The sequence below is a fragment of the Blennius ocellaris genome, assembly GCF_963422515.1.
Source record: "Blennius ocellaris genome assembly, chromosome: 23".
Lineage (NCBI taxonomy): Eukaryota > Metazoa > Chordata > Actinopteri > Blenniiformes > Blenniidae > Blennius > Blennius ocellaris.
Genome location: NC_137672.1, coordinates 18,691,042 through 18,712,732, shown reverse-complemented (window position 1 = coordinate 18,712,732; position 21,691 = coordinate 18,691,042). Strand labels below are relative to the sequence as shown.

At 41.5% G+C, this 21,691-nt stretch overlaps 2 protein-coding genes across 2 annotated transcripts in view; both read left to right on the top strand.

The window, feature by feature from the left end:
• The first annotated feature begins 108 nt into the window (after nucleotides 1-108).
• Nucleotides 109-18,173, top strand: sf3b2 (splicing factor 3b, subunit 2). Its single transcript, XM_080519473.1, is given in 23 exon segments — nucleotides 109-244; nucleotides 596-642; nucleotides 992-1,042; nucleotides 2,296-2,517; nucleotides 2,633-2,683; nucleotides 2,810-2,894; nucleotides 3,697-3,791; nucleotides 5,012-5,120; nucleotides 5,797-5,888; nucleotides 5,977-6,255; nucleotides 7,016-7,138; nucleotides 7,224-7,304; nucleotides 8,387-8,497; nucleotides 8,500-8,616; nucleotides 10,006-10,155; nucleotides 10,228-10,317; nucleotides 11,532-11,639; nucleotides 12,614-12,721; nucleotides 12,811-12,953; nucleotides 13,969-14,070; nucleotides 15,113-15,212; nucleotides 15,297-15,488; nucleotides 17,675-18,173. Coding segments are annotated over 23 exon segments (2,658 nt in total). The 5' UTR covers nucleotides 109-114; the 3' UTR covers nucleotides 17,747-18,173.
• Nucleotides 18,174-20,410: 2,237 nt separating this feature from the next.
• The window catches only part of pacs1 (phosphofurin acidic cluster sorting protein 1), a gene marked incomplete at its 5' end in the record, with an annotated part of 25,813 nt that continues 24,532 nt past the window's right edge, over nucleotides 20,411-21,691 (top strand). Inside the window, 1 exon segment of the mRNA XM_080519017.1 lies at nucleotides 20,411-20,613. Coding sequence (XP_080375143.1) covers nucleotides 20,411-20,613 — 203 coding nt within the window.

Genomic DNA, 21,691 nt, shown 5'->3' with positions numbered 1-21,691 from the left:
CACGGCTTTTTTTGATTAAATGAACTGCATATCCCAGAAGGCACTGCGCGCCACTTCTTCCCATCATGCACCGCTTCCCCCCTCCCTCCGCTTTTCCATTCAGAGAAACGCAACATGGCAGCGGACGGACCGCCGGGCACCGACAATCTACCGGCCGATTTAGGCAGCGCCATCGCGGCCCTGAACACATGGAGCAACCCGGAGCTCCAGTCCAAGCTGGCGGAGATGGGGGCGCCCAACATGGGTGAGGAAAGGCGGGAGAGGAGTCGTGAAAGACGGCTGTGTTCAGCCAACGGCGGCGAGCTAAATGCTAACGGAGGCTAGTCGCGCGAAGCTAGGCCTGCAGCGTGTTTACCTTGTTTTACATCTCATTAAAGCACCAAAAGAGCAAAATCTCAACATTTTAGCAATTAAAATGCAGTTTAGTCAACTCTTAACTTGACATATCTGTGTTATTCCCTCCGCTAGCGCCTCGTCCTGCGTCGTCGGAAGTTAGCAGAGGAGCTAACTTTGTGTGCTTCATCGTTTGAATGACACCGGATACGATCTGACAACTTTTTACATTAATTCTTGTTTTTTTTATTCGTTTCTTCAGGCCCCAGAGAGGAGCTGATCGATAGGCTGAAGGGCTACATGATGCAGGTGAACATTAACTCACATATTGTGGCGTAGGGTTTGTCAAAGTGGTCAGAAATTTACAAAAATCTGCTGGAATAATGCAGATTTAAAGTTGAACTTTGTAGGATTTATACAGCATTTGCTTGTCCAGTGATTATTTCCTGCAACCTTTGGCTTTTGCGCACAGGCAAGGCGAATTTCTTTCTATAGCAAAGTTCAGATACAAATCATTCAACATAACTTTGTAAAGAAATCAAGTAAATGCACTAAAAGAAAACGGTTCAACAACATCACTGTGTGTATTTGTTGAATATTTTGGGTTCCGTCTGTTTCCTCTGTGCCGTTGTTACCGACGCACGTTTCCTTTTTACAGACTGGAATTCTCCTCAGTAAACCCAGTGATGATAAATCGATGGGCTCTCAGGTAAACACTGTCGAAATGTTAAAGTATGATGGTTCCACTTTAACGCTTCTCTAGAAACAAAGCACACAGGATACAGAAAATCTGCCGTCACATAGGTGTCGGCGTCAGTGTAGACTTTGGTAACCATTAATGTTAAGTAGGATAAAATAGTGTTAGGGTTAGTTGCAGCTGCAGAAATATTAACGCAGAGTGATGAAATGTGGATAAAACACCCGTGTGAGTGAATGTCTGTCAAAGTTACTTACCGTATTTTCCGTACTATAAGCGCACCTAAATACCTCAAATTTTCTCAGAAGCTGCCAGTGCGCCTTATAACCCGGTGCACCTTATATATGGAAGAATCACTCTACTCCAGACTGCTATTTGACAGCTGAACAACCAGAAGCTTTTATTTTGACAACCAGATCTTCAGAGCGGACGACACTCCACACAACACCTTCATCACTCATGGTTGCACACCAACATTCTAACAAACCAAAATAAACTAGATGAAATAATGACTCCCTAAACTGGGGAACAACAACACATCAACACAATCAACACAACACCAAGCCCAACAACAACCCACAATAACCTCCAACAACACAAAACACGAATTTGTCGCTGCAAGGCATGATGGGAAATCATGCCTTGCAGCGACAAATTCATCCTGAGCTCCTCAGTGCAGCCGATAGAAACTCCCATAATTCATTGCAGCTGTTTGTGGTGTTTTAAATGCAATTATTGGGGGTTCTATTTGGTTTGTGGTGTCGGGAATAATTGTGTTGTGTTGTGTTTTTGTTGCTTAGTTCATGTAGTTTAGTTTATTACCGGTAGTTGTCAAGTTGTCAACCAGCAGTGAAGAAGGTTTTGTGTGTAGTGTCCTCCTGGCATAGGCTGCAGGTTGGACTATCAAAATAAAGTGTGTGCACCTCTCTGGGTGTTAGAATCAGTGGAAAATGTAACTTAATGGCTTTGAGCTATAAAGGTTATGACCACTGGTGTATTCCATGCGCCTTATAGTAGGGAAAATACGGTACTTAAACAAAAATTAACCTTTACTTGGACAGTGTTGAAATAAAAACAAGTGACTTCAGCCTGATTTTCCCTTTATAATTTTTTACTCTTACTGTGTTTTCTCACATAATCTGATTAACAACTTAATAGATTTCGTCCACTGAACTCTTCACTCATATTCAAACATAAACAAGAACCTGATTGGAGGATCGGTGGAGGATTTGATCATTGAACTCTTGTGTTTTCCCCGTCCTCAGATGTCCATCATGCCCCCCATGCCCATGCCCCCCATGCCCCCCGGCATGGGGATGCTCCAGGCCATGAGCATGATGCCGGGCGGGCCGCCGCCGCCTCCGGGCATGCACATGGGCATGGAGCCGCCGGGCCTGCCCCCCCCGGGCATGACCCAGGAGGATCACCTGAAGATGGTCCAGCAGAGAGCCGCCATGGTGCTGCAGCAGGAGGAGAGGGCCAAGCAGGTAGGGGGAGGAGGAGGAAGGGGGAGGAGGAGGAGGAGGAGGGGGGAGAACCGATGAGGAAGTTTGATTTTTGTGGGTCCGTCTGGTCACTGGCTGGTTTGTTTGGGCTCCGCAGGGCGACGCCCACGTGATGGACGAGCAGGATCTCCTGGAGCAGCAGAAGAGGGTGAGGATGTTTCACCGTTTCTCTCGCCGATTCAGTTAGAAACGACGATTCCGTGACGGAGAGATTGTGTTCGTCTCGGTCCTTTCTCCTCTCGTATGTTCGATTTTTTGGTTTCTGCCTCGACAGGCGGCGGTGCTGATGGAGCAGGAGCGCCAGCAGGAGATGGTGAAGATGCAGTCCAGGTCGCTGCCCACCGCCACCCTGATCAGAGGCAAGAGCTCCTCCTCGTCCTCCACCGAGACGTTTCTCTCTTTCTCTCTCGTCTATTCTGCTCATCCGGGTTTTATAAACACTCTAATGCAGGGGGTCAAACTGATTTCAGTTGAGGGGCCACATCAACCTGATCTGACCTCTGACCTCTGGAGGCCCAGCGAGTCAAATATAACATGTTAAACTGCAGATATGGACAAATTCAAAGTCTTTCCTTCTTTTGATCCTTTTGGAACGGCAAGAATTTGCCATTTTATTCTGAAATATACATAGTAAAGGAAATCAAATATTTGCCAAAAAAAAAAAAAAAAACCCTCAGTCACCTGAATCTGGATTAAAACAAGTTGTCATCATCTGGAAATTGTTTTGAGTTCACGTGTCTAAAGTATCACTTCACATAAGTTGGACTCGTCGTTTTATTGTGAAAGGCATTGCGTCATGTAACCTCCACAGACGCGTTAATAAATTCTGACCAAGGGTGGTTTTGAATGTCATTTTTGCCAATCGAGTGTTTTTAGATTCGCCTCTGTCAGTTTTCATATTTATACTTTTATTTTTTATAAATCCCATGGCGGCCGGATTAGATCCTCTGGTGGGCCGCTTCTGGCCCCCGGGCCACATGTTTGACCCCCCTGCTGTGATGTTCCCATGGCTTCTCTGTGCCAATAGTTTTACGTGTCGGTAATTGTCTTCTTCTTGCGTTGACTGTTTTTTCTGCATATTTGAGATCCGCTCGTCTTTTCTTACTTTGAACTCGGCTTTGAAGTTTCTCTCTGGGTCTAAACCTTGTCTTGGCGCTGCAGGTCTGGATCCCCGCGGCCCCCTCCCCCCCGGCGTCACCATGCTGCCCACCCAGAAGCAGAGGGTGCCCCCCCCTCCGGGGGAAGACAACAGAGAGGTCGGCGCCACTTCCTTCACTTTCCTCCAGCGGCGGATTATTAATCCCGACATCGCTGATGTTCAGATGTTCCGTGTCCTCGGGGCTCCTGTGCAGCAGTGAGAGGAGAGATTCTACAGTCTAGAAGTTCTTTCTATAGATTCTAGAAAGTGGGAGAGCAGCAGGACGTCACACTGGCTGTGTAATAACAGTGTAATACAGTGACATTATAACAGTGTAATATATAATAACGCAACACATTTTAACTGGAACTCAATATGTAATAATCTGCTGCATTTTTAATCACATTTTTAATGCGTTATATAATCAACTTCGCCACAATTTGTAATCACTTGTTACATATTGCAACATTATTACAAAATATGCGCACTTTATTTTGTGTTTTGAAAACGTGATAATTATGTAATAAATCATCACAATTGGTGCCTTAATTAGAAAAAACATTTTACCATCCGATTAACATTCAGCTTTCCAGTTTAATTAGGGTTTATTAAAAAAACCAAAAGCTAAAGTAATTAATTGTTACTGCCACAAAAGGTATGAGTGCGCTGAGATTTTGCGCGACGTAAACATGCAATCTGCATTATTATGTGATTATTATAGATGAAAACAAACATTTATGACATTATTATATGACGCGGATGCGTTTTGTAATAACTTCTGTGAGCATTTGTTAGATAGACGAGTGGAAAAGCGTCGCCGTGGTGACGGTTCAGAGTTACGCTTGTGTCCCGATTGACTACCTTTATTTATTTATTTGATACTTATATCATATATTTCATATGGCATATTGCATGTACATGTACATATATTTATACATGTGCAAGTACACTATTACTATTGGTATTATTATTATTAATGATATATATATATTGTTGTTATAGTTATGTTATTGCTATCATTATTAGTAGTACTATACACGAGTATTATACACTATTACACATTATTATCTGTATTATTGTTATTATTATTATATAATGCCTACTTCTAATGGTTCTGCCACTGCACCTTACTATTTATTTATCTTGCTTTGAACTCCTGCTGATTTCTAAGTGTCCATGTTCCGTTCTGTGTTTTACTTTATGTCTTATACCCACATATTTTTACTTTTATTTCTATTCTATCGTATTTTATAATATCCGTATGTACCAGATTGCTGCAACAAGACAATTTCCCTTCGGGGATGAATAAAGTAATTATCTCTCTATTTACTGTTTTAGCTGTGGCAGACGGAGGAGATGAGCCTCAGCGGACCGAAGATCCCTCAGGCCCTGGAGAAGATCCTCCAGCTGAAGGAGATCCGGCAGGAGCAGCTCACTGACCCCGCAGGTCCGTGTAGAACGTGAAAAAAACAAGTTATGTTCTGATGAAATAACATGAGGAGGAAGAACTACTGTTATTATTATACTACTAACGATTCTCAAGAACGACTGACCTGGATTACGTGAAACGTTCAGGGATGATCCGTCGTCATTAAAGGGCTGCTGGATTGGATTTTGGGACGTTGACGTGAAACCGTTGCTGAATAAATCGCGAAATGTCCCATATAGAGTGGATGAGAGAGGCGGGTCACGGAGATCAAAGTCTGTTACCATGGAGACGCTCGGTGACAACCAGGGGTGAAGAGGGTTTTGTGTGTCGCGTGCTCCTGCCATGGTGTTCCTGTTGGGAGTGTCAAAATAAAAGGCTTGTCGCACACCGCTGGTGTAAAGTGTAGGTGTTCTGTCTCGCGGTCTGTGAGACGGTTGATGATGTCACAGTAGTCTCCAGGTGAGACATTCGATGATGTCACAGTAGTGTCCAGGAGAGACGGTTGATGATGTCACAGTAGTGTCCAGGAGAGACGGTTGATGATGTCACAGTAGTCTCCAGGTGAGACGGTTGATGATGTCACAGTAGTCTCCAGGTGAGACGGTTGATGATGTCACAGTAGTGTCCAGGTGAGACAGTTGATGATGTCACAATAGTGTCCAGGTGAGACGTTTTAACTGTCCGTCGTTTTCAGACGAGGACGGAGACGACGGCGCCGACATGGACTCGTCGGCGGCCGTCATGTCGGAGACGGAGGACGACGACGGCCAGGCGTCGAAAAGAGACGTGAGTCTTCGCCTCCAATATCGTATCGTCCTCGTCTCGTCTTCCGTCTCGTCTTGAATCTTTTTTCTTTTTGTTTGTTTCCCTCCAGAAAAACAAGAAGCGCAGGAACCGCAAGAAGAAGAGCAAGAAGAAGCGGGCGCTGGAGAAGAAGGAGCAGCAGGCGGCGGAGCAGCAGAAGAAGGAGGGCGGCGAGAAGGAGAAGGAGAAGGAGAAAGACAAGGACAAAGACAAGGACAAGGAGAAAGAGAAGGATAAAGAGAAAGAGAAGGAGAAGGAGCCGGAGGTGGAGATCGAGTACGTGACGGAGGAGCCGGAGATCTACGACCCAAACTTCATCTTCTTCAAGAGGATCTTCGAGGCCTTCAAGGTGGCGTCAGACTCCCAACCTTCTCTTCCTCCATCCCTCTTTTCTTTCTTTTTTTAATTTAAAGTCCCGGTGAAATGTAAAACATGACTTTGCAAAAAACGACAGTTGGGGTTCTACTTGTAAGGTTCCTCCGACTCTGCCCCTCCACTGTTGTCGCATAACAAAGTTATTTGAATTTTGAATCTCGGGGGAATCCTCCTTTGTGGGCGGAGCCTATGTGTGACATCACGATTTGTGCAGATCTCCATCTGTTGTGTTTATATCGGCTTGTTTCCTCTTAAATATCCAAGTTTTTACAGAGTTTTGAAGTTCTAGTCGGCGTTTTATGAGCCTTGATGAAAGATTGAGCCTGGAAGAAACCAGAGAGAGGAGGAAAGGAGCACGGGCGGCGGGAGCCGCTAGCTGTTAGCTCGCGCGGCTAGCGGGAGGTGCTAGCTCGGGCGGCTAGTAGACGATCAATGACGACGATGATGAAATCTGGTTAAATTCAGCCTCTTCGTGGTCAAAACTCTGATCCTCCATAATGTAAACACAACTTGGGCGTGTGCACAACTCGTGATGTCACTCTGTTATTGTCAGAAGCTCCGCCCAGCAGAGGAAATGGCGCCGTTTATCGGCTATTTTCTCGCAGATTGCCGTGTTTTAACATTTTACCCTTCAGCCAGTTAGCAGGAAAAATGTCCCTAGAAGAGACACCAGAGGGTTCTGGAGGTGGAACCTTCATTTCACTGGGACTTTAAATGTTTGTTTTTCTCTGCAGTTGACGGACGACGTGAAGAAGGAGAAAGAGAAGGAGCCGGAGAAGGCGGAGAAGCAGGAGACGGCGGTGCTGCGGAAGAAGGGGTTCGAGGAGGAGAGGAAGGACAGTGACGACAGCGACGATGTGAGGAGGGGGAGAGAAGGGGGGGGGGGGGGGGGGGGAGAGGAGGTGTTTGATGGCGTGTTGAAACCTGCCTTGTCGTGTTCAGGACCTCAGATCCGATCATCCCAAACTGTCCAAGAAGAAGCTGCGCAGGATGAACAGACTGACGGTGGCGGAGCTCAAACAGGTGAAGCCACAAAAACACTACATATTTTTATTTTTAAATTTTAAATTTTTAAATTTTAAATTTTAAATTTTAAATTTTAAATTTTAAATTTAAATTTAAATTTTTATTGTTATTATTAATAATAATTCTGCTTCTTATATCAAATATAATAGAATAAAAATGGGCCTTTTTTAATTATTTAAGTTTTTTTTTTTAAGTCAAACATACACTTAAATACACATGTTCAATCAAGTACATTGAATTTTTTATTCATTTATTTTTATTATTTTTATTATTATCATTAATTCTTATATTAATAAAATATTATAAAAATATGCCTTTTTTATTATTTAAGGTTGTTTTTTTTACTCAAACATACACTTAAATACACATGTTCGATCAAGTTGTTATTATTATTAATTATTATGTATATATTGTATTTTTTTAAGGGCTCTTTTCATGTTACAAGTCAAACATACACTTAAATACACGTATACTGACAAGTATTACAATGTAATAAATGTAATTTGCGACACAGGCAGATTAAAAAAATTGAAAATCTAAACTTGCTGTTCCTTAAACTCTTCATTTTATTTTTCTTTATGTAAAGCATCTTTAAATGCACCAAAACTATACAGATTATTATTATTAATTATTATTGTTATAAAAGACTATTTATTAGAACTAATAATACTAAATACCAAAAAATGACCGTTTGTTTGGCGATGTCGGCCATTTTTATACTAAAAACTGCCATTTTCAGCATTTAAATTCAATTTTAACTAAAAACTTTGGGTAACTTTTATTTATTAATTTATTAGACAAGGCCATAATAAGGGTCGTTAGTCGTTCCCACCTCGTAAATACATTCACAGATTCATTCGTTCGGCCCTTCTAATGCGGAAAACGGCCATTTTTAGCATTTTAGATTCTCCTTCCATGTCGTTGGGACAGAATTTGAACCACATCTGGATCCCAGCTGGCTGCTACATCACACCTCCGCCGTTATGGATCAGAACACACACCACGTATAAACGGTTTAAATGAGCTGCGGAGCCATATTTAGGTTGTTCTTCCCTCTCTCTCTCTCTCTCTCGCCACAGCTGGTCGCCCGTCCAGATGTGGTGGAGATGCACGACGTGACGGCGCAGGAGCCCAAGCTGCTGGTGCACCTGAAGGCCACCAGGAACACGGTGCCGGTGCCGCGCCACTGGGGTGCTTCAAGAGGAAGTACCTGCAGGGCAAGAGGGGCATCGAGAAGCCGCCCTTCGAGCTGCCGGAGTTCATCAAGAGGACGGGCATCCAGGAGATGAGGGAGGCGCTGCAGGAGAAGGTGCACACAAATTCAGACCATCATAATCATAATCATAGTCATAATAATGTTCTTTTTTTAAGGAAATTTGCAGATACATTTTTTCATATATTGACATTTTTCTTGCCTGTTTTGTCTGGAAAATTATATTAAAAACAATGCTATTAATAATAAAAACTACTATTAATAATAATACACATTATATTAAAAACAATGCTATTAATAATAAAAACTACTATTAATAATAATACAAATTATATTAAAAACAATGCTATTAATAGTAAAAACTACTATTAATAATAATACAAATTATATTAAAAACAATGCTATTAATAATAAAAACTACTATTAATAATAATACAAATTATATTAAAAACAATGCTATTAATAATAAAAACTACTATTAATAATAATACAAATTATATTAAAAACAATGCTATTAATAGTAAAAACTACTATTAATAATAATACAAATTATATTAAAAACAATGCTATTAATAATAAAAACTACTATTAATAATAATACAAATTATATTAAAAACAATGCTATTAATAATAAAAACTACTATTAATAATAATACAAATTATATTAAAAACAATGCTATTAATAGTAAAAACTACTATTAATAATAATACAAATTATATTAAAAATAATGCTATTAATAATAAAAACTACTATTAATAATAATATAAATTATATTAAAAACAATGCTATTAATAGTAAAAACTACTATTAATAATAATAAAAATTATTTTTAAAAACAATGCTTATAATACATTAATAATAAAAATAATCTAAAAAAACAATACTATTAATAATAAAAAACAAAAAATACTGTTAATAAATGAATAATAAAAATTATAATATTAAAAATAATACTTTTAAAATAATAATTATAAAAGTAATATTAAAAACAATACGCCGCAACGTTTTTCATTGAACGACGTCGAGGGAGAATCAGATTTAAATGAATAAAAGAAAAAGTTTATTTCAAACGTGGGAAACAAAACAGAAAAGATACTTTTTTTTTTCCCTTTTTTGAAGGAAATTTGCAGATTCTTTTTCATATATTGACATTTTTCTTGCCTGTTTCGTCTGGAACCTTAAAGTTCTGCTGCCCGTCTTAAAATAGAGTTTTAATCTGAACAAGGTGTTTGTTGTGTGAGAAAAAATTACATAAATAAAGTAAATAATGGGCCATGATGTCGGGTGAAGAAGCAGGATGACACAAATGGGGGAAAAAAGACTAAAAAATGATGTTTCGGTTTAGTTGAGAGTTGAAGAAATGAACCCAGACGCTGGTTTTAGTTTCCTGGAGGATCTGGTGAACAGAGTTCTTTTATTTTGGGGGCGGAGCCACTTCCTCTTCGCGCCAAATCCATTCTTCTTCTTCACTTTACCGTCTGCAGGAAGACGCCAAAACGATGAAGACCAAAATGAGGGAGAAGGTCCGTCCCAAGATGGGGAAGATCGACATCGACTACCAGAAGCTCCACGACGCCTTCTTCAAGTGGCAGATCAAACCCAAGCTCACCATCCACGGAGACCTGTACTACGAGGTAGTACCCCACCCCCCCACCCCTCCCTTTTTTTTTCATTCCGTCCAACACGTCTGTTCTGTGCGCCTGCAGGGGAAGGAGTTTGAAACCCGGCTGAAAGAGAAGAAGCCTGGCGATCTGTCCGACGAGCTGCGCATCGCCCTGGGGATGCCGGTCGGCCCCGTAAGTCCCTGGGAAAACTTTTCTTTTTTTTGTTTTAGGACCGTCACGAGATTTCTGGTCCTGAAATATAATAAAAGTTCCCAAAAAAAAAAAAAATTTTTTTAAACACAAAATTACTCACGTGGTTGTTGGAGATTTGAATAGGATCTGTGAGATATAAAGGAAGAGTAATTTTATATATATATATATATATTTTTTTTTTTTTTTTTTTTTTTTTTTTTTTTAGCCTCTTTTGTTGTTAAATTTAAGATGCATTATTAAGTCATGCATATAAACACAAAATTACTGACGTGGTTGTTGGAGATTTGAATACGATCCGTAAGATGTAAAGGAAAAGTAATTTTTTTTTATATATAAGTATATATATATATATATATAACTTACATTTAAGATGCATTATTAAGTCATGCATATAAACGACAGTCAAAATGTCAGAATATTAAATAATATCCGCCGTTTTTCCTTAATTTTGTTTAAACCGCAGACTAAAATTATTGCAGACGATGTGACAGCAGCTGGTCGTCGGGCAGAAAACGTCACGTCGGCGACCGGGTTTTTTTTTTTTTAACGTCGCCCTCCCCCGTTATCTTTGTTACGCCGGATAGTCGGATTGCCAGATGGGGCTCGACGTCTCCAACCTTAATTAAAGCCACCCTGATCTCAGCCCGTGTAGAAATCATGTTAAAAACCTATTAAGAAAGCTTTTATGTGTCATAAAGAACGTGTCACAAAGGCACAAAATAGTTGAAAGGTAAGAAGTTTGGCTCCCTGATTGGGGGATATTACATTATCTGGCAACGCTGGTCAGCATGTAGATCCGTTTTCAACTGGTTGTTAAATGTGAGCCTAAAAAAAATGTAGACGACGTGACCGGGAAACAAGTGCACAGCTTTTATTGTGGCGGGAACCGCTTGGAATTGGTACCACGTATGAACGACGCCCGGATCTGGTGGGAAAGGAGGTTTTTTTTTGAAGGAATATGTAAATAAGTAACGATGATAATCCGGGATTAAATCCTCTTGCGTCACGTTTATAGCAACGCTGCTATCAACAAAAACAAAGATGGCTGTTCACAAAACACGACTTTTCTAGATGTAAACTCTGTAACGACTCGCCTGCTTCAACTCAACACGACGGACTTAACAGGGAAGTTGTGGCGGTTTTGTAAAGCTGATCTCGCCGTGTCGCCGCCTCTCTCTCTCTCGCCCGCCCAGAACGCCCACAAGGTGCCGCCGCCCTGGCTGATCGCCATGCAGCGGTACGGCCCGCCGCCGTCATACCCCAACCTCAAGATCCCCGGACTCAACTCGCCCATCCCCGAGGTACGTGGCCCCGGTTTAGAACCGTCGCTTCAATTGTTTGGATTGGTTCATGGTATCACTGGTAGCACAGATGTACACACACACACACACACACACACACACACACACCTGACCTTTGACCTCCGACCGCGAACCAGGGTGATGACATCACTGCATCAGATTAAAACCGACTGCGTTATGACGGAAAAACTGTTTTTCTTTTTTCTTTTAAAGATCTCGACCTTGTATGAAGACGAATCCCTGAAAACCTTTCATGTAACTCAGATCAATTAGTTTTTGCGACAAAGTGGCCAACATACATTCATACAAGCTAATAAATGAAGGAAGCCGGACAAACACTACTTTGATCGGCACAAAGAGATAAAAGCTCTTTAATTAGCCTTTTAATGGAATTATTGTTTGTGTGAACTTGAAGTGAAGCATCTTCCTCTTCCTCTTCTTCTTCCTCCTCTTCCTCCTCTTCCTCTTCCTCTTCCTCTTCCTCTTCCTCTTCCTCCTCCTCCTCCTGCTCCTCTTCCTCTTCCCCCTCCTCTTCCCCCTCTTCCTCTTCTTCCTCTTCCCCTTCCTCTTCTTCCTCCTCCTCGTCTTCCCTGTCCTCCTCTTCTTCTTCCTCCTCCTCTTCCCCTTCCTCTTCCTCTTCTTCCTCCTCTTCCTCTTCCTCTTCCCCTTCCTCTTCCTCCTCTTCCTCCCTCTCTTCCTCTTCCTCCTCCCCTTCCTCTTCCTCCCTCTCTTCCTCTTCCTCCTCCTCCCCTTCCTCTTTCTCCTCCCCTTCCTCTTCCTCCTCCCCTTCCTCTTCCTCCTCTTCCTCCTCCTCCCCTTCCTCTTCCTCCTCTTCCCCCCTCTTCCCCTTCCTCTTCTTCCTCCTCCTCTTATCTTCCTCCTTCTCTTATCTTCCTCCTCCTCTTCCTCCTCCCCCTCTTTCTCCTCCTCTTCCCCCTCCTCCTCTTCTTCCTCCTCCTCCTCCTCTTCCTCAGAACTGTACGTTTGGTTACCACGCCGGCGGTTGGGGAAAGCCTCCGGTGGACGAGATGGGCAAGCCGCTGTACGGCGACGTGTTCGGGACGAACTCCGCAGACTTCCAGGTGAGGAAGAGTGATGAAGACGAAGACGGTTCTATAGACTTTAGAACAAGAAGGGGTGGTGATCCCGTGTGTGTGTGTGTGTGTGTCAGGCCAAAGCGGAGGAGGAGGAGGTGGACCACACGCCGTGGGGGGAGCTGGAGCCGTCGGACGAGGAGTCGTCGGAGGAAGAGGAGGAGGAGGAGAGCGACGAGGAGAAGCCGGACGAGACGGGATTCTTCACGCCGGCCGACAGGTCGGACCGATTCCGTCGTCTCACTTTGTTTTCAGGCGAAAAGAAGCAGGTTGAAAAACGTCCGCCGCGTCGTTCCAGCGGTGATTTTAACCCTTTTAATGCTCAAGTCTCAACCTCGCCGGGCGAAACGACTCCAGGCGGCGGCGTTTTGAGGAAAACGAGGCTGAAACTGAGGAGAAGAAAGAAACGACCACTGAACCCCTTTGTCTTTGATGTTTTGTACTTTCATCTTCCTCTCATCTTGTTGTGCCTCTTTTCTCCCTCTCCACCTTGTCATAATATTTATTGTTGTTTTTAGAGCATGTGTGTTTTCTCTCCGGTCTGTTTTATTGGTATTTTCACAATCCTAAACAAACAAGGATGTAGAATAAACAATGAACGCCAGCGGAGGAAGAGAAGGAGGAAAAGACGAGAGGAAGTTGTTGCTGTTTTGTTTTTTAAATTGATGACATTTCTTTTTTGAAACAGGGGAGACGTATCCCCTCAAAAAGAAATCAAATATTTAAAAAAACAATGTTAATAATAAAAATTGAAGTATTAAAAACAATATTAGATTAATAATAATAAAAATAATATTAATTAATAATATTAATATTAATAATAATACAAATATTAAAAACAATACTATTAATAATAAAAATTACAATATTACAATACAAAAATTACAATATTTAAAACTATATTATTAGATTAAAAATATTTGAAACTACTATTAATAATAAAAATATTAAAAACAATACTATTCGCAATAACAATTTCATATTAAAAAGAATATTATTAAATTAATAGTCATTATAAAAATAATATAAAAAACAATACTACAAGGTATTTGTTGTGTGAAAAATGAATAAATAATGAGCCATGATGTCAGAAATGGAGAAAGAAGGAATAAAATGATGTTTCGGTTTAATTGCGAGTTGAAGAAATGAACCCAGACGCTGGTTTTGGTTTCCTGGAGGATGTGGGGAACGGAGTTCTTTTATTGTGAAGGCTAACGGGACGTTGTGTGTTTCAGCGGGCTGATCACCCCGGGGGGCTTCTCCTCGGTGCCGGCCGGCATGGAGACGCCGGAGCTGATCGAGCTGAGGAAGAAGAAGATCGAGGAGGCCATGGACGGGTGAGGGGGGGGCCACTGCTGGGGTTTCCAGATGTTTCAGCTTCCTCTTGTTGTTTGTTTAAAACAAAAATCCTCTGGAACTGAAGGATTGTTGTGGTTTGAGCTCAGGTTGGGATTAACTTGACTTGAGCTCCTCTAGTGGTCAGTTGGTGAACTGCGGGTAGAATATTGAGAATTTAATCACCTTTTTTATTGTTTTAACTTTTTTCTTTTCTTCTCCTTTTTTTCTTGTCTTTTCTTCTTTTTTCTCTGTTCTCCTTTTCTTCTTTAATTTTCTTATTTCTTCCTTTTTTTCTTTTCTTTCCGTTCTTTTTCCTCTTCTTCTTTTTTCTTTTCTTTCCTCTTTTACTTTTCTTTTTTCCCTTTTCCTTTTTCAAATTTTATCTTTTATCTTTTTTCTTCTCTTTTCTTCCCTTTACTCCTTTTTTCTTTTCTTTACTTATTTCCCTTTTCCTTTTTCAAGTTTTTCCTTTTTTCTTTTTCCTTTTTCCTTTTCTTTATTTTGTTCTTTTCTTTTCTTTTTTTCCCTTTTCCTTTTTCAAATTTTATCTTTGATCTTTTTTCTTTTCTTTTCTTCCCTTTACTCCTTTTTTCTTTTCTTTTCTTCTCTTTTTTCTTTTCTTCTTTTTTCTTTTCTTTACTTATTTCCTTTTTCTAATTTTTTCTTCTTTCTTTCTTTATTCTTTTTCATTTTTTCTTTTATTTTGTTCTTTCCTCTTTTCTTTTTCTCTTTTTCTTCTTTTTTCCCTTTTCCTTTTTCTGATTTGATCTTTTTTCTTTATTCTTTTCTCATTTTTTATTTTTTATTTTCTTTTTAAAATTCTAATTTAATCACCTGATGTCGTCAGAAACTCTGATATTGACCTTTAAATGATCCAGACTTTGATCAGAGGAAAATTTTATGAAGTTGAACTTGAATCTTTCCTGAATTTCAGTTTAAAAGTCTAGAAAAAGAAAAAAAAAAAACCCGACTCCTCAGCCAATCAAGGTAAAACTGGTCTCTTATTTTTGTTGTTGTTGTTGTTTTCTCTCTTGTTGACAGAAACGAGACGCCCCAGTTGTTCACCGTCCTCCCGGAGCGACGCACCGGCCCCGTCGGCGCCGCCATGATGGCGTCCACTCACATCTACGACATGTCCGGGGTAAGATGGCGGCTCGAGGGAGCCGGTCAGGACCGCCTCCTCACCTCTAACCCCGCCCCCTTTCTCTCCCCTCCCCCCCCCCAGTCCGCGGCGAGCCGCAAGGCGGGCGGCGGCCACGACTCTCAGGGCGTGGAGGTGGCGCTGGCGCCGGAGGAGCTGGAGCTGGACCCCATGGCCATGACGCAGAAGTACGAGGAGCACGTGAGGGAGCAGCAGGCGCAGGTGGAGAAGGAGGACTTCAGCGACATGGTGGCCGAGCACGCCGCCAAGCAGAAGGTACGCCGTCGTCGTGGCAACGGACGCGGAAGAGCCGCCGGGAGCGCAGGATCTTGAGAGACTTCGTCTCCGTGGAAACGGGGGAGGGGGCGAGGCGGCTTTTGTAAAAACGCTTCCCGTCCGTGGAAACTGAAGTTTTCTTTAAAAAGAATAAATACAAAAAATGCTTTGTCTCCATGGAAACGGGAGAGATGTAAGACGCGTCGTCTCCATGGAAACGCAACGTTCCTAAAATGATGCGTCTACGTGGAGACTGTACTTTTCTAAAAAAAAAAATGTAAAAAAAGCACCCCATCGCTGAGAAAATCTACCTTTTTGAAAATTCTCCGTGGAAGTGCAACTTTTCGAAAACTCTCCATGAAAATAAGAAAGGCACAACTTTTCCAAAACTCTCCGTGAAAATAAGAAAGGCGCAACTTTTCCAAAACTGTCCGTGAAAATAAGAAAGGCGCAACTTTTCGAAAACTCTCCGTGAAAATAGGAGAGGTGCAACTTTTTAAAAAATGCTCCGTCTCCACGGAAACGGGACAAATGTAACTTTTGTATGAGTCTCCATGGAAACTCAATGTTCCTGAAATGATGCGTCTCCGTGGAGACTGTACTTTTCTAAAAAAAACAAAAAAAAAAACAACACACCATCGCCGAGAAAATGTAACTTTTTGAAAATTCTCCATGGAAGCACAACTTTTCAAAAACTCTCCGTGAAAATAGGAGAGGTGCAACTTTTCGAAAATGCCCCGTCTCCATGGAAACGGGACACAAACAACTTTTATAGAGCACTCCGCCTCAGTGGAAACTTGAGTTTTTCCCCTGGAAGCGCAACTTTTCGTAAATGTGTCATCCCCATGGAAATGGGGGAAAACGCAACTTTTCAATAATGCTCCATTTCCGTGCAAATGGAATAGCAACTTTTCAAAATTGATCCGTCTCCATGCTAGTACAACTTTTCGAAAATGCAATTTTTAAAACAAAAAACAAAAAAAAACGCTCCCTCTCTGTGGAAACTAGAGAAACTCTACATATACCGTATTTTCTGCCCTATAAGGCGCACTGGGTTATAAGGCGCACCTACATTGATTGACATAATTTACAACTTCGTTCATATGTAAGGCGCACCGCCCTATAAGGCGCATGGAACAGACCTGTGGTCAGCAACATTTATAGCTCAAAGCCATTAGGTTACATTTTCCATTGCTTCTAACACCCAGAGAGGTACACATGCTTTATTTTAATAGTCCTACCTGCAGCCTATGCCAGTACCACACTACACACAAAACCTTCTTCACTACTGGTTGACAACTTACAACTACCGGTAATAATAATAATAATAATAAACTAAACTACATGAACTAAGCAACAAAAACACAACACAACACAATTATTACCGACACCACAAACCAAATAGAACCCCCAATAATTGCATTTAAAACACCACAAACAGCTGCAATGAATTATGGGAGTTTCTATCGGCTGCACTGAGGAGCTCAGTTTGAATTCGTCGCTGCAAGGCATGATGTCCCATCATGCCTTGCAGCGACAAATTCATGTTTTGTGTTGTTGGAGGTTATTGTGGGTCGTTGTTGGGCTTGTGTGTGTGTTGATTGTGTTTATGTGTTTTTGTTCCCCAGTTTAGGGAGTCATTATTTCATCTAGTTTATTTTGGTTTGTTAGAATGTTGGTGTTCAACCATGAGTGATGAAGGTGTTGTGTGGAGTCTCGTCCGCTCTGAAGATCCGGTTGGGAAGTTAGAGTTGTCAAAATAAAAGCTTCTAGTTGTTCAGCTGTCAAATAGCAGCCTGGAGTAGAACAATCGTCCATATATAAGGCGCACTGGCAGCTTTTAAGAAAATTTGAGGTATTTAGGTGCCTTATAGGGCGGAAAATACGGTACTACATAGTTTTCAATGTTTGTACCATTTCCGTGAAAATGGGTATTTTTTGAAACTTTCCTGAAAACGCAAAACGGAAGCGTTGTCATGGTAACTTGAAACAAATGTATCGGCGAACACAAATACCAGAACAGCCGTTATAAATCGATACAAAAGATTCTTTTCACTTTAAAAGCCCCACATGCGACGTAAAAGCTGAAATTATTCGTAAACTAAAGGAAGTTACAACTTTTTTTTTTTTTTTTAACATTAACCTTTTATTGTTTGTTTGTTTTTCTCTCTTGTTTACCAAAACAGCAAAAGAAGCGGAAGGCCCAGCCGCAGGACACGCGAGGCGGCGCCAAGAAATACAAAGAGTTCAAGTTTTAGAGCAGAAGATTCGTGTTTCGTATCGAACGTCATGTTGTTGTGCTCCTTTTTTAAAAACAAACAAACAAATGTTCTCGCGTCTCGTGTCGTCACATGAGAATCTACTTTTTAGGTCTGGGTTTTCTTTTCCCTGTTTTCTCTCCTGGTTTTTTTTTTGTTTTGTTTTTGTTTTTTGTAAATAAATGAAGTAATGCCTTGAAATGATTCTGCCACTCAAATGATTTTCAGCATTTTGTAGTTTGTGTTTTTTAAAAAGACAAACAATCCAATACGCTTCTATATCCATGTGCGTGGTGACAGGTTGCTACGGCAACGGCAACGAATTCAAACCTCGCGCCATGTGGCTCTTCAGCTCTTCTCCATGAAGTGTTCATATTCTTTCACAATAAAACTTTTTTTTTTCATTTTTGTTTTATTTGCATTTCTCATCTCGTCTCCAGGCGACAGAGTAGAAATACCAAAAAAAATACGACAATTAAAGCAAGTTAAAACTCAAACTACATGTAATATACACTAATAAACACTATTCATGTGTAAGTATGTACTTATATGTACGTTTATCTACACGTGTAATGTTCAGTGGATGGATTTGCTAAAAATACAACAAAATATTTCAAACTATTCAGGAAGAATAAACTCGAATTAAAATTGTTAGTATGGCTTTTTTTTTCAGGGAAAAATTATTATAAAAGAAAGCAAAGAAAATTGGAAGCTGGGAAAGAAAAATGATTTAAAAGATTAAAAAAGAATCAAAATGGGTGAAAAATTGTTTTTAATGATTTAATAGAAAAGCAAAGAAAAGTGTAAATTGTACAAAGAAAAAAAATGAAATTATTAAAGAAAAAGGCAAAATTGGGGGAAAAATGTTTTTATAGCTTAAGCGACACTGAATTACTTAAATGAACTTTATATATATATGTATATTAAAAAATGAGAATCAACATGTTTTCTGGCAATTAAAGCGAGTTAAAACTCAAACTGCATGTAATATACAAAGAAAATTGAAAGCTGGAAAAGATAAATTATTTAAAAGACTAAATTAAAAGGGGAAAAAAAGATTTTAAAAAAACAATCAAAATGGCAAAGAAAAATTTTAATTCTATAAAGGAAAAATTGAAAAAAAAAATTTAATTAAAGAAAAAAGGTGAAATTGGAGGAAAAAATGCTTTTATAGCTCAAATGTCTTAAATGAACTTAAGTACAACCTCGCTTTATATTTATGTATATTAAAAAATGAGATAATCAACATGTTTTGTGGCTCGTAAATTAATTTCACGTGGTGGAAAATCCTGAAAACGGCCTTTTTGGTCAGAAACGTTGCAGAACCAAATAAAAGGTGCGCTTCTCGCCGGTGCCGCTAGGGGGCGGCAGGCCGCTCTGGAAGCAGCAGAGTCACGTGACCGTCGGGAGGCACAGTGACCCAGATAAGAGCAGCAGCAGCAGCAGCTGACTCGGTCAGTGGTGCGCAGGCGGAATGTGTTCATCATGAACACATGAATCACTCGTCCACCTGGTGAGCCGGAGCAGCAGGGGGTCTGGAGGCCTGGAGGTCTGGAGGTCTGGAGGCCTGGAGGCCTGGAGGCCTGGAGGCCTGGAGGTCTGGGAAAAGCTGCTGGGTTCCTGGAACTCTGTGACTCGAGACGGATTAGAAATATTCTGATCATCCAAGTGTCTGATTTTCTCAATGTTCTTATTTGACTTTAGGTTTTGAAAATACAGCTTTTATTTGTGTAGATTCTATAGACTTTAGAATTTTATTTTTTTTCCAAACTGACCATGAGTGTTGACGTCCGTCTTCAAATCTGCCTGTTTTTTTCTCTTTGTGAGGCAGAACTTTGAACCACGACTCCACCAGGCAGCGCTGACTGGACACATTTCTTGTCTTCACAGCCTGGTGGAGTTTAGTTAAACCACATCTGAGCCTCAATGACTCCACTGGTTTTAGTTCCTTCTGCCAACGTCAAGAGAAAAATGTTCTGAGTGAATCAGAAACCGAATCAAGACCAAGATGAGAACATACCAAGACGTCAAGGGTCCAAGACGTTAAGGGTCCAAGACCAAGATGAGAACATACCAAGACGTTTAGGGTCCAAGACCAAGACGTCAAGGTTCCAAGACGTTAAGGGTCCAAGACCAAGATGAGAACATACCAAGACGTTTAGGGTCCAAGACGTTTAGGGTCTAAGACCAAGTCATTAAGGGTCCAAGACCATGATGTTTAGGGTCCAAGACCAAGATGTTTAGGGTCCAAGACCAAGACATTTAGGGTCCAAGACCAAGACGTTAAGGGTTCAAGACGTTAAGGGTCCAAGACCAATACGTTAAGGGTCCAAGCTCAAGACGTTTAGGGTCCAAGACCAAGACGTTAAGGGTCCAAGACCAAGACGTTAAGGGTCCAAGACCAAGACGTTAAGGGTCCAAGACCAAGATGTTTAGGGTCCAAAACGTTAAGGGTCCAAGACCAATACGTTAAGGGTCCAAGCTCAAGACGTTTAGGGTCCAAGACCAAGACGTTAAGGGTCCAAGACCAAGACGTTAAGGGTCCAAGACCAAGACGTTTAGGGTCCAAGCTCAAGACGTTTAGGGTCCAAGACCAAGATGTTAAGGGTCCAAGACCAAGACGTTTAGGGTCCAAGCTCAAGATGTTAAGGGTCCAAGACCAAGATGTTAAGGGTCCAAGACCAAGACGTTGAGGGTCCAAGACCAAGACGTTTAGGGTCCAAGACCAAGACGTTGAGGGACCGAGGCTTTCAGGAGCCGAGACTGAGTCAGGTCCAACCAGCCCATCCTAAAACCAAGACTTTAAAGGGTCAAGACCTTGAAGTGGTGGTCTTGGGACCAGACTCAGGTCCACTTGCTGGCATCATGTGTGTTTCGCCCTGATTAGCGTTATTTAGCTCTGAAGCTCTCACTTTATCCGAGTTCCTGGTTTATTTATCGTCTCCTTTAAACATCAAAGCCAGACGGAAGAGAAAAGTCCTTTCTTCTGCCGCGACGAGTCACAGTCTGTTAATTCACCGCTCGATTAAACCGGATCTGCCGGCTTGCATAAGAAAAGGGTCTGGACTTAATTGACGTCTGGGCAGTGTCACTTGATGACTCGGCAGATTTGGGGCGCCGTGTAAACGGCAACCCGGGATTATCCCGTGACCAGGTTTTAATCTGCTCGGTTCTAATCTCTCCGAGCGGCGAGCGGCGGTGTGAGGAGCCTGTTAAAAAGAGCGGGGGGGGGGGGAGGGGTTACCACGAGGTTAAGTCGTTTAGCTAGCTAACTGGACACCGAGCACACGACGGAACTTGTTGAAATCTTTGACTTTATGTCGTTACGAATCTAGTAGCAAGGAAGATGGAGGAAGTACTTTCCTCTCGTGGCGCCATGTGCCAGAGCAGAGCTGCCTGATTGTGGGAGGAGTCAAAAGGGGGAGGAGCCTACCTTGATTGTGATTGGCTAAAACCCCCGATGACACTATATAGGGTTTGATTTCTGATTGGCTGGTTGGAGCAACACACTTTTTAAAAGAGAGAGAGAGAGGACACACTTTCTTCACTTCTGGGGACGACTAGTACTGCTGGGAAAACTTTTAGAAAGTACATTTTCCATCACATGAACCCTTCAAAACGTCACATTTGCGGAAAACGATGACGTCACCGGGGGGCGGGGTGTGGAGGGGGTGTGTGTTGGGGGGGGGGGAGGGGGGGGGTGTCTGAAGTGTCTTTGAAACGAAAGTACTGCTGAAATCCCAGACTGGAACCGGTTTCACACCTTCAAATATTCGCTGCATTGTAACGGCTGGAAGGAGGTGTGTGTGTGTGTGTGTGTGTGTGTGTGTGTGTGTGTGTGTGTGTGTGTGTGTGTGTGTGTGCGTGACTAATGGGAATCATTTCAGCAAACACCTGAGGCTCTGGGCAGACTGCAACGCGGGCCCAAAATAGAACAATACACAC